The 12,759-nt window shown below is 40.3% G+C and overlaps 1 protein-coding gene across 1 annotated transcript; it reads right to left on the bottom strand.

Annotated features, from left to right (window-relative positions):
* Window positions 1-148: 148 nt before the first annotated feature.
* Window positions 149-11,562, bottom strand: ppp2r2ab (protein phosphatase 2, regulatory subunit B, alpha b). Its single transcript, XM_086300230.1, has 10 exons — window positions 11,270-11,562; window positions 9,416-9,484; window positions 6,709-6,806; window positions 6,324-6,489; window positions 5,698-5,810; window positions 5,174-5,351; window positions 4,384-4,548; window positions 4,062-4,231; window positions 3,189-3,280; window positions 149-2,147 (listed from the first exon to the last, which is right to left on the bottom strand). Exons 1-10 carry the CDS (start codon window positions 11,274-11,276, stop codon window positions 1,868-1,870), a joined length of 1,338 nt encoding a protein of 445 aa, XP_086156356.1. The 5' UTR covers window positions 11,277-11,562; the 3' UTR covers window positions 149-1,867.
* Between the last annotated feature and the right edge of the window lie 1,197 nt (window positions 11,563-12,759).

Genomic DNA, 12,759 nt, shown 5'->3' with positions numbered 1-12,759 from the left:
ATGCAGGACGGGACGTGTATGCCCCCACGTACACACGCGGTCAAGCCACGAGCCAGATGAATGTTTATTACCGGCTTTCAGCAAGTGGACACCCTTTCAGCTGATTTCAATAAACTTTCAGCGGCTGAATTTTATCACGTTCATCAAGTATTCCCTTAATCGCAACTGCACGTAAGTCTTGCACGGTGAATGATGGGGCAACAGCTTTAAAAAGAAAAAAAAGTCCCCTTACCAACTGAAGGAGTTTAATGAGGTCAACAACAATGCTCTGTGATAATCCAGCTGTAACGCTTAGCATAACATCAGTTGAGCAGTGATGAGATCCCACCAACAACCAAGCATTCACAAGGATGCAAAAAGTAGTTCCTTTATTTTCCCCTCCCCCCACTGTCATTGATTAAAATTGTAGTTATACATTACTAGAGGCATCAATATACTCTTAAGTGTCCACTTTTTAAATAGAGTGTGGAGACATCCAAGTGCTGCAGATCTTCTGTGAGGCTCATTGCACCATCACAGTTACAGTATCAGTTACGTCTGCAGTAGTTTAAACACTGTAATGCCTCAAATCTTTTCTTTAAAAAAAAAAAAAAAAATTGCAGTCTCACATCACAGACATCCAAATACTTGAGTTGGTGCAGCAACAAAGTCCAGTGTCAAATTAGATGTTATTCCCTGTTGTGAAGTGCAGCTTGAGCTGAATGTTGTGGTACAGGATTTGGGGGGGGTAAAAAGCCATCCCCCCCTCAAAAAAAAAAAAAAAAAAAAGTCACGTTTCGAGGTTAGGCTTCATCTCACAAAATAGGACGGAACAAACCTGTTGACTCTTTAACCTTTTTAATATAAATATGACCATCATAATTATCTTTGAATAGGCCTTCTCTGATACCTGACTATTATTGAAGACAAGAGAAGACAAGAGAAAACAAAAAAAGAAAAAAAAAGAAAAAAAAAAAAAAAAACAGGAGGAAGAGGAGCCGATGCACAAAAATATCACGATACACTCACACACACCCAAGGGGGAGAAAAACAAGAAAAAAAAAAGAAAAAAAAAAAACCAAAGGAGGAGCTCTTACTGAGTTTGGGCCTGTTTGGCCAACCAGAGCTTGAGGCACAGTGACAAACAGCAAGCAGAACAAAAATCTCACTGGACCAAATCTGAGCGGACAACAAAAAACAAAACAAAAAAAACAACCCCCAGAAAGCAGCAAAAAAAAGAAAAAAAAAAAAAAGAAAAAACCACTGTACTTCTCAAAATCCTGGATGTGTCCAAGATGAGCAGCAAGTTGTGATGAATGTATGGTTTAATGAAAAAAAGGAAATGTGAAGACACTCAAAAACAGACAGCAGAACTGATGAATTTGTGAAAAAAAAAAAAAAAAAAAGTGTACACAAAACAAAGGTCAAACTTTTCTTAGAAAAGTAAACACTACAATGGCACAGGATAATAATGGGACAAACTAGGGGTTTTTCATTTTCTACCATTTTAGGGGACGGGGTATTTATAAAAATAAGTGTGTCTGTATTCAGAAATTTAAGGAAATTAAACTTGTTTCACCCACATTAGAAAAGTAAAGGGCAGGCGGGTTGGCAAAAGAAAAAAAAAAAAGATGATGAAGAGAAAGAAATTGGCACAACATCACTTAACAACAAGGCAGGCATCACTCTGCCACAGACAGACTGATGATGGGCAAAAGCAAGTCCTCCTCTGTCCACATCTAGTGGCAAAGTCTGGTCACTCAGTAGGGCCGGACAGGGATGCTGGTTGTTGGCATTACCACCACAGATGGCCCTGGATGAGGCTGTGAGGCTGCGGGTGGTTACAAATGACATCACCCGCGCCAGATGTGACAAGCTCACCCTGCAATTAGTTCACTTTATCCTGGAATATGTAGAGGTTGTTGGTCGTTGCCACCGCAATGATGTTGTCCTGGGGATGCCAGGCAGTGTGCAGGATCTTCTTATTGAAGTCCAAACTATCCACGCTGATTTCATCCTTTTTGCGTTTGCCGCCTGTGCACACCTTGCGGGGCTTCAGGACCTGCATGGGCTTGCTGTTTTCACGGGACGCCTCCAATGTCACGTCCCGTCTGTGGCCGCGATCGAACATCCTGAAGAAGTTGTTATATGAGCCGGTCATCACCACACTGCCCAGAGTAGGTGGGGAGACGTGGGAAAAGTGAGAGTCATCAAATCAAGTTATCCAAAAACAATGTCCATTAGAAAATAAAGTTTAAACTTTGTGCACCACTAGTTTACAAGTGATGGGCAATTAGAGGACAACTCTAAAACTGCTTACACATCAGAAGTGATTCCCAGGTACGTGGTTGCCAGAAATCATAAGAAAGTTAAGGATAACTTCAACCAGGCTTATGGGTGAAATGACCACTGGCTATACAAAGTGGGCAGAACCTGGCAAGTCACTGAATCGTCTACCAATGGATAAAGACTACTTCTGACTGACACATGACGTGGTAATAAATATGTTATAGGGTTACATAGGCAACCGGAGGCTGAAAAGTCAATCAGCTTTAAAGCAACAAACAAATCCCATCCATTGTGTATATATTTAATATATTTTTACAGAAAACATCAGTGATGGTGTTACAAAAACCGCACCTTAGTGTTCAAGGGTTAATAATCATTTTATCACTTGTTCTTTGAAAGCTTTTTATTTTTATGTACCATTGCGTTGGTTTATTTTATTTATATCCAATGATTATAGCATATTATTTTTCCTACCTTTTATCATTTTTATCTTTTTACTGCATTTTATCTAGCTGTACTTTCCATTCATGTTTCTTCATTCAAATATATTAAATTATGCAATCTCTATGCACTTAAGTCATTTTTATTACATTTCTTTGATTTTTTTTTTTTTAATTTATCTTTAATTGCTTATCATTGCATATTATTAGTTTTACTATATATTTGTTCTGTCTTATCAGCTTTGGCAGATATCTGTGAAGCACTTTGAACCTGAATGAAAGGTGCTACACAAACAGGGTTTGATGGATCGAGGCCAAATGTGCAGTGCACCAAGCAAAAAGAAAGAGTGGGGGGAAAAAAAACTTGCAGGGTGTAATCTTTAAAATCATGACAGCAATAAACAAAGTGCTACCTGAAAGATTATGTAATTTCCTAGTGTTATTATTGCATTTACCCCCTGTGTGTCTCAAACCTTTTACCTGTCATTGCCATTCCAGCAGCATTCAAACTTGTCAAAGATGCAGTCATTCTCATATAGCGAGCACAGCTTGCTTCTCAGGTACTCATGGACCTGTAATGATTTTTGTGGGGGGGGGGGGGGGGGGGGGGGGGGGCAGAAACATGATGATAAGAAATTTTTAAATGAGACTTCCAAAAGACAAACCTCCAATATTCAAAATCTCCTGCACCCCCATAAAGTAGCAGAAGGTGCTTGAATCTGTGAAAAAGAACATCTAAAATGCCTGTCATTATCTGTAACCCTATCTTTCAGGGTTGGGTTCCCCCTAGTGGCCACTATATTACATTACCAGGAATGACTGGGCAAAAAAAAAAAAGAAAAAAGAATGGCCACTGTCCAACTGTGACATGAATTACCACTGCATATAATAAAATAAAAACTAAAAGTACATTAAAATCAAATGAGTAAATATGAAAACCAGAGTTTAACAGGCTGTGGACACTATCAGACAATATTAGGTGTCAATCCTCCTTCCTCTTTCCATGCATCACCTCTCAATCACATTTCCTAAAATATGCCTATAGCCTTTTCTAGCTGAGAGACATAGCAAACAGTAAGCGCCCACCTGAGATTATTACATTCCAGTAATGAAAAAAATCTATATGCTATTATTTCCTATGCAAAATAATGACAATAAATGATCTGTAATCATTTTGATAGTAAAATATTAGCAGCAAAATCACAAAGTTATTAACAAATTAATCGCCACAATTTGAAGATTCTGTGGCAACCAGGGCATCAGTGTATGAACCTACTGCCAGTCGTTTCATAACTGTTCATAACTGTGTAGTAAACCTGACACCACACACTAGTTTCTATTTGTCATTCTCACCTGATATGTCTCCACAGGCCTGGTTTCCATATTCAGGTCCCAAATCTTTACAGACAAGTAGTCTCTAGTCATCATGTAGCGTCCGTTGTGGCTAAATTTAACATCTGAGATTGATGATATGATCTCAGAGAAAAAGGAGCGATTACTTGGATCTTCTGGTTCCTCAAACACTGGATGACAGAAAGATGAAAAAAGTCAAACTGCAGTGTTCACCAAAAGGTCTACTGTGACATGAAAGTGCTTTGCATAACAAATCCAGTACTTAATCTGCCTATCAGGGTAGAAGAAGGGACATATAAAAGTATGATGAGTAGGTACTCACACTTTGAGTGCTTGTCACATAGAGCTGAAACCCTCATGTCACACAGTCGGATGGTTCCTTTGCTGCTGCTGTAAACGAAGGTGTTACATTGATGAGGGTGGAACTCTGCTGCTGTGATCACCTCTGTAAGTTCCTCCATGTTAGCCGGTTTAATGTCAACAATATCTGAGGAGCATGCGGGTAAGGAGGGATAACGTCTTTCATACTCTGACACCTACCAAAAGAAGCTGAAGTGACTTTCAAACTGGGCGATTACAGTTGGTTTACTGCCACAAGAGTTAATGGGCCATTTCAGGGCAACCTGTACCTTGCATGTGTGCATGCTGGAACTGCAGGAACTATCCCTCTGGGACCTCTGCAGAGCCATTGCAGGACAGTGTGACCCAATGTAGGTCCTGAAATGTTTTTTTCATGGAACTACAAGATTTCTTGGTTTGTCTTTTCCGTTTTCCCATTGCACTGAAGACCCACAAAGGACAGTCATATTAGCCACTGGACATGGCTACAGCTATGTTTTTCCATGCAAGACTTTAGAAAACAATGGACCAGGTTACATCTCAGTCCCCATCTTTTCTGTTCTGTGTCAGAGGTGAGAGCACACACGCAAACCAGCCACAGTAGAGTGAGTGAGGCAGAACCTTTCTGCCGGTTTGTGCTGAGGTGTAGGAATAATGATGCTTTTATGTTCACTGTTCACCCCCAGTTGGACAAAAACGTCAAGCTGATGACAGACAGGTTAATGCACAAGTCAGGTGCACAGACAAACATGCCCGCATGCATCTAAGGATACTGAAGCTGCGGTCAGTGATCTCGAGGTGCCAGAGGTTGATGCGGAGGTCGTCTGCAGACAGGTAGGTCTCGTTGTCGCTGTTGACTGAGACAGAGTTGATATGGTAGGTGTGAGCGTTGGCAAACACCCTCCGTGGACTGGCTTCCACCATGAGGTCCATGGGTTTTAAAACTGGTACCTGTGATGAGAAAAGGCAGTGAGAGTTAGCTGGCTCAAAGCTCTTCACAGATTTGAAACAACATCAAGCTATTAGCTAGATGAAAATAAGAAGCACCATCATATCTTTATACAGGAACACAGAACACAGTCTTAGCTTTGCAATAACAGGTTACACAAGGTTCTAAAAAGACAGCCCGGATTAGTAATAACAGTCATTTTTACCATCAGCAACAGCAAAGGATGACAAACCAGCCCTTCCCAACTTCTGACACACCCAGGTTTTAAAAGTTTTGCTTCCAAAGAACTACTGGTTTGTCTGACTAACCACACCCTTGAACCAGCCAGTGGTTGATTTGAGAACTGACCCGCAAAGATGTGATAGTGTTAGGGTCCTTGTAGCGCCCATCCTCCTCTTTGAGATTGTAGCCCTCTGGCCTCTTGTCTCGTTCACTGATTTTCCACAATTTAATCGTTTTATCTGTGGAAAAAAAAAAAGACATTTTAAATGACATTACCAACTGTCGGGCACACTAAATGGAAATGTTATTTTCTTATAGATTTATGAGATTTTTAAAGCAATTCAGGTCTTCATGTAGTCAATATACAGCAGACTTTCTTAAACTGTTTGTACTCTGAAAAAGTTGCCTTTTCACCTGGTGCTATAAATAATGAACTTTTTGCTCAGAGCCGTCTATAAAATGCAAGTGTATGGTGTCTACATACATGCGATGGTGGTTTCACAAGAGTCAGGTAGCAATTTTATGATAGACAAAGTACTACTCTTAACTAACAAGCAGATTCATTAATTTCACCATCTTGTGGAGGAAATTATAATATTATGTTTTAATATCTAGTTCTCTTCACATCTGAGTCAAGTGTGACGGGGTCTATGAGTCACTCATTTCTCTTTAATGCCTGTATTCAAAATTAAACTCACTGCAGACTGTTGTTAAATATCTGATCATCAGCTTAATTAAAGAGAGAATTTTACCATTAGTTGACAACAGGAACTGAGCAGCATTCTTCTGAGGAAGCCAGCGAATCTTGTTGATTTTCTCTTCTATTTCCAAACTCTTCAAGTAGTCAAACTCTGGCTCGTGGCTCTGAAAAGTGCTGTAAACATTGTACTCGCTCCGGAACTGAGGCTGATTTTTGTTCTGTTGAGAACCAGAGATGAGTAAATTTGTTTAAAGGGTTTTTTGTATGAAAACAGACAAAACCATCTTTTAAATAAAGCCCACTATTGTTTGTTTACAGACATGCTTCCAAAAACTAGAATAATTGTTCTGACTTTGTGTCACCAAGTTCAGAGGATGACCTTTTCTAAAATGTGTGGGAATCAAACTAGGCAGAAGTTAACCACGACGCAGCTGTACCTCGATTTCCTGTTGGAAGATGACTACGCGTCCACCCTTGTCTCCTGTGGCCAGCAGCTCCCCTGTGTGGTTAAATTCAACTGTAGATATAATGTCCGCTGCAAAAAAATAAAATAAAAAGGACATAAGATTACATGTGCAATTTTAACATTTTGAAAGTGGCGTACCAAGACAGATGTGCCCCTCTACTACTCAGAAAGTACACCAGGAAACCACTTAGTTATTCTCAACTAACCCTGGATTTATCTTTGTGAGAATCAGAGAGGAGACAGGCAAGTGGCCCTGAAGATGCAGGAGGATGTCACAGCACGTCGGGCAGAATGAAAACGATTGCTAACCTAGTTTTCATCTTTTCTTTCCCTCTTACTCTGACAGAATTACACTTTCCCCCCCAGCAGCAGTATGCTGCTTTATACACTGAAGCTCACTCACACATAGACAGTTGTTTAACCCTTTGTTGCCCACTGGAGCAGAAAGACAATGCTCCAAGAAATTGCAGCGAGTGGTCATTGTTAACGACACAGTCCCTGAGGCCTAGAGTAAGGATTAATATATCCAAGCAAATCATTCTGACAGACTGTATTTGGTTAATTTTTAAAGTAAAGACATCAAAAATACAAATGCCAAATCCTAAAATAAGGTTAGAATGTGGCTTGAAATGACCTGAAAAGCTTGGGCATGCTGCTACTTGTAAAGCAGTGAAATAACTATATCAGTACTATGGTATTCTCTGTATGTTTTTTATTGCAAAACTCCAGGCATGGTCATGTACCTGGCATCTAGAGAATGGCAACATGCTTCACGTGGAACTCTGTAGCAGTCTGACAGCTCCCAATCCTTTCACATGTTCTGTCAGTAAAGACAGTACATTTCTCACTTCACTGCATACAGTGTGGATATATATTGACTTTCATTATCCATCATTTTCATATCTGTGATAGCCATGTCACGTTACAGGTTATTTCCACAATAAGCTTATTATTTAGTTGTTTCCTCCACCATTGCCTGCAAAACAAGCTCAGACTGACCTCCCACCTCAAAACAGAATATTTCCATCCACATGCCTAACATCTGACTAAGTGCTCTTTTAATCAAATCCTGCTCCTTTTTTCCTTCGAACGTGCCTTTAGAGTTTGTGCTAGAAAACTCTTCTTGTATTTCTATATGATGGCCCATAGTTCATATCACCAGTGCTGTACAGTCCACCCATCTCTCAGCTAAACCTTCCTGCAACTCCTGCCTGTGCAATAATATTTCCATTTGGAAAAGGAAACATGCAGTCATGTTGCTCTTCAATCTTGTTTTGACTTCCACATTTGCCCATAATTTCCTCCTTCAAATAATTTTTTTTTTTTAAAAGCTGTAAATATGAGCTGAAGTGTTTTCATATCTTTTTATGGCCTTCCCCTACTTTGCTGACATCAATGACTTGTTTATAGGAGTCCATTGCTGTTGAGTCTTACCACACAGTTTAAAGACTGCAACAATCCACGAACTCTTTAGATACAAAAGTTACCCACAAGCTCAACAATATGTAACACCACAGCGCTCTCGCAAAATACTGGGGGCAATAAAGAAAGACGGACTTAAATATATATTTTTAAATGCTCACTCACTTACCAGTTAATTAAATACAAATATTGATGCTCACCTTCCATATAACTACATCACCAAAATTATTTAACAAAAATTAAGATTATAATATGATATAATTAACCAAAAATCCCATCTAACAGAGGTGCAAACCACTCTACAGCATCTGATAGTGGTTCACAGCTATTGATTTATCCTTTCAGCCTCTGAGCTTTTGTCCATCAGCCATCTGGAGGTCCCGTTTTCCAATTTTCCTGAAAAGTACGATACTCCCACAATGAGCAACCAAGAACAGAGTGCATGGAACAGCACAAGTGGCCCTGCATTATCAGCAGGTAATTATCCAAACGCCTGACTCAGCTCCTTTTTTTTTTTTTTTAAGCATTCCTCTTGAAAATGCTAAAACCTCCAAATCTAGTGGCTGATCCATGTACAGAAGGTACAGAAGGACCCAGTAGCGAGTTTCCAGCAGCAACCTAAATGTCTGCATTGCCTTTTTCAAAAAGAGCTTTCCAGTGACTCACCAATGGAAAGCCTTTAATGTAAAGCAGGAGCAGCATCAAGTGTTTGGGTTGCATCTCTTCAGTGGAAACTAGAAGGGCACTTAAAAAGCACAGTCCTTTACCATGGCAAACAGTCCGATCAGACTTTATAATCACTACATCACACATGTCTGAGCAGGAAAGGAGGAACATTAGATCAGTTCAATGTAACGGTTTCTGAAACAGCTGGTGTACTCTGCACCCCCCACCCCCATGTGGGGCCCCTTTGGGGAGGTTTCTTACAGAAATATCATTGCACATCCCTAGATTGATTGGTTAAAGGAGGAAAGTTTGTCAGCTCCTGGTGGTCTCCTAAAAGCCTGGGGCCACAGCTGCTTGGAATGTCTGTTCACAAGCTTCTAGTATGACTGAATTATGAAAAGAAAAACCGGGATTTGCATCAGCACCAATATTTTGTCGATTCTGCCTTAGCCTCAGACTCACTCTCTGGTAGATTTTGCATAATGCTGCCAACAGGAAACAGAAAAAAATGTCTGAATTTTCACCAAGGCATACCCCACTATGGCTAAATTGTGCAATATCCATTAGTCTGAATTAATCAAATCACTTACCCTCAGCTACGTCATCATCGATTGCTCCTTTCACCTGAGAGAAGCACCACTGCATGTCACCTCCAGGACCTACAGAAATACAATTATAAATATTTAGTTCTGGGTGGTGGCAGGTTTATTACATAACATTTCACATTCTGGACAATGTAAACAAGTTCCTAAGAAAACTTATCATTTGAGTGTCCCCTGCTGCCTGTGACAGCAAGGGATAATTGATAAGATGTTAGAAATTAAAAGAGACAGGGTTCTTGCAAAATGCGTGTGGTCACAGATGTGCACATATCCTCTCACAACTACTGCAATTCTAGCCTCAAAGAAAACAGATAAAAATGTAATTTTTTCTCCAAACTAACATTAACATAAAGATATTACTGTTGGGTCACAGGCACATTAAGCAACAAGTAGAAACCGGCGATTTTTAAATAAATATAAACATGCTAGATCTAAGCCATGATTAGTTGGTAGTGGTTTCTCACTTTGAGATACAGAGTCTGGTTCAAATCTCACAAATACCAACTAAACTGCAAATGGTCTGGATGTGAAAGTAATTACACATTCTTTATTTTAGGCCTGGTCAATTGAGGAGGCAGATGGTCTCCTAATGCCGTCTCTTATTTTTAAAATCTATATCAACAAGACAAAACTTGCTGTCTGATTCAATAATAACTTCTAATCACTTGCCTCAACAGGTTCTCCATCAGCATAGCTCATTGCACAACAAAAATGTTTGGCATATTTTCCACAGATGATCGTTTCTCTTATTGGTTAAGTGGAAACTGGTCCGATTTGTCTTTAACAACATTGAAACACACGCGCTTTGAAGAAAAATGAAGGACATCTATGAGTCACCACGGATTCATCACACACACACACACACACACACACACACACACACACACACACACACACACATTCTGGACTGAATCATAAAAGTACTGATCTGGACAAAATGTAATAGCTTCACAGTGCCTGCACTTTCTGCAAGACAAAGATCCCAGAAAAGAAAAAGGCGTTCAAAATGAACTCAAAAATCTGTTTTAGAAGCAGGATAACATGCAGTGTCATTAATTTCTCCACCCTAATGAATCAAATGCATGTACCAAATATGTCACTAGATATTTCCTTTACAAGTATCAGTCCCGTCTGGCTACGGGGGGAGCTAAAGGCCAACACGATTTCAAACAACTACTGAGCTGATGAATGAACTGAAAATCAACACTGCGCTAAATAAACCCATTTCTGACAGAGTCATGGTTTAGATCATAGTGCTTTTATTTCTTTCGCTTTGAGGTTGTTTTTTTTTTTTCTTCGTTTTTCCGCTCGAGCATGCGCGTGTTAAAAAAAACAAGCCTGATGACTTTTAACTCATTTTACGCAAAAACTGTTCAGTCTGCAGCAGGGCCTGGAGGGCTAGCCTGCATGTGGGTAATGTCAAAGTTTGAGCGAAGCCAATTACGGCATGCTAGGCAAAATTTGCCCTTCTGGGCATTTGTTTAATCTTCTCGAAATAAAAAAAAAAAAAATCAACCTTAGACTAAAAATCTGAGCACTGAGGTTTTGGGGATAGCTAGCATATACGGCGTGCACAGTTAGCTTACGAAAATGGTCCCGGGCCGGTAAACAGCCAGCTAGCTAGCTAGCTAGCATTAGCCGGTAAGGGCAGGCCAGATGGAGGATGACACTTGAGTTAGCTGGCTAGCTAACGCTAGCACTAGCTAGCTACCGTTAGCTAAACCGATACTCGACTGCGAAATCTCGCAGTTACCGCAGCTAAGAGCTCCTAGGAGCGGGGTCTCGCTGTAAAGACTCAAGCCCGTCCATATTATTTTATGTGTAACGGTTAAAGTCAATTACCTGCCATAACGAGACAGACAGTGGAGCTTGCCTCAGTCAGTCACGATCCTGCTTCCCACTCCCACGCGCTGATTCGTGGGATCTGAACTTTTTTTTTCTTCCGCTCGGTATCCGCTGTTTGTGTGCGCAGATCGAAATGTCTGCGAGGCTTTAAATTAACCGTAAAGCTGGATGTTTTATAACTCTCCTTATTTTATTTCCCGCTACGCTCCCTGACGTTTCTCTGTGTGTCAATCAACCTCCTCTGCCTCTCTTGCCGCCGGCTACTTCGCATCCCACAAGTCATTTCTTCCCCACCCCGCACCACAGTCTCTTCCGCACGTGAACTAAAAGGTCTTTATAATGCGCGCGCACACAGCAAAGTAGATGCACGGGCACGCGCGTACTCACATCTGGATGAAGAGGGTATAAACGTATTCTGCATTAATACTGCAACTCGATACAAACCTTAAGGAAGTATTAATAGTTCTTGTAGTTCCTTGTACTCCGTTACAAGGATGACCAAATCTGAATCAAATCAGCATGCAGGTTGAATCTTATGAAAATAATAATAAATCACTTCCCAATACGATTACTCTGAATGTGTGTTGCCACAACTTGTGTCAATATATATGTACATTTCCTGAAAATATGACTTACAGTCTCAGTGAGGGAATCACAGTTTAGACATAAGACCTGAGCAAGAATGAAAGGGGAGGTAGAGAAAGGAAAGAAAGATGGTAGCAAGAGCTGTCCATGTGTGATGTTTGCAAAAAGGTATGAGGCAGATTTTAAAGATGCTAAGATTTTTACTGGAAGTTATTGGAATGGACAGGATTAGAAATGAGTGGTTCAGAGGGAATGCAGGTTTGGAGATGAGGTTAGCGAGATATGGTTGAGATGTTCTGGACATATACAGAAGAAGAAAAGTGGATATACAGGAAAATAGGAGTGCCTCAGAAGATGTAGTGAACGAGGACATGCAGTTAATGTGGCAGACTGCTTTACAGTCCCACCTAAAGTAGGAAACCCGGTTACCGCAGGCCAGATCAGACAGAGAAACAGTCAGGTGAAAGGTGACCTTCGGATTAGCAACTAATTAATCACTGCTTTTGTGGAAGAGGATGGATGGATGCATGGAAGCATGAGGAACCAGTAAATGTAATTATTTAGATGCAGAGGTGCAGAGGTGTTGGACATTGATATATTGACAGTACCCTGCTTCTACTTTTATAAATGTTTTTTTTATGTGTCTTGACTAATGTATTTCAAAATTTCTTTTTCACAGCAAATTTTACTGCAGTCAAAATTTCAAAACAAGCTCTTTCTCTTTGCCTCTTCCTTTATTTTTTCAGTAAGTTATGCGTACTGTAAAGGAACCAGTGTCTGTTAGCACTGCAAACACACAGGCCTTCAGATGGCAAAGAGATCGTTTCACCACCTACATGGATCCTTGAGATCCTTTATCTTCTTCAGGGGAAGTATGCCTACCGAAGAAAATAGAAATGCAC

This window comes from Aulonocara sp. 'chitande type north' Nkhata Bay, linkage group LG7 (genome assembly GCF_057382095.1).
Source record: "Aulonocara sp. 'chitande type north' Nkhata Bay isolate Kocher_YH1m ecotype deep benthic linkage group LG7, A_spYH_male_GT1.1, whole genome shotgun sequence".
NCBI lineage: Eukaryota > Metazoa > Chordata > Actinopteri > Cichliformes > Cichlidae > Aulonocara > Aulonocara sp. 'chitande type north' Nkhata Bay.
Note: the sequence above shows the minus strand (reverse complement) of the source record. Positions and strands in the feature narration are given on the sequence as shown.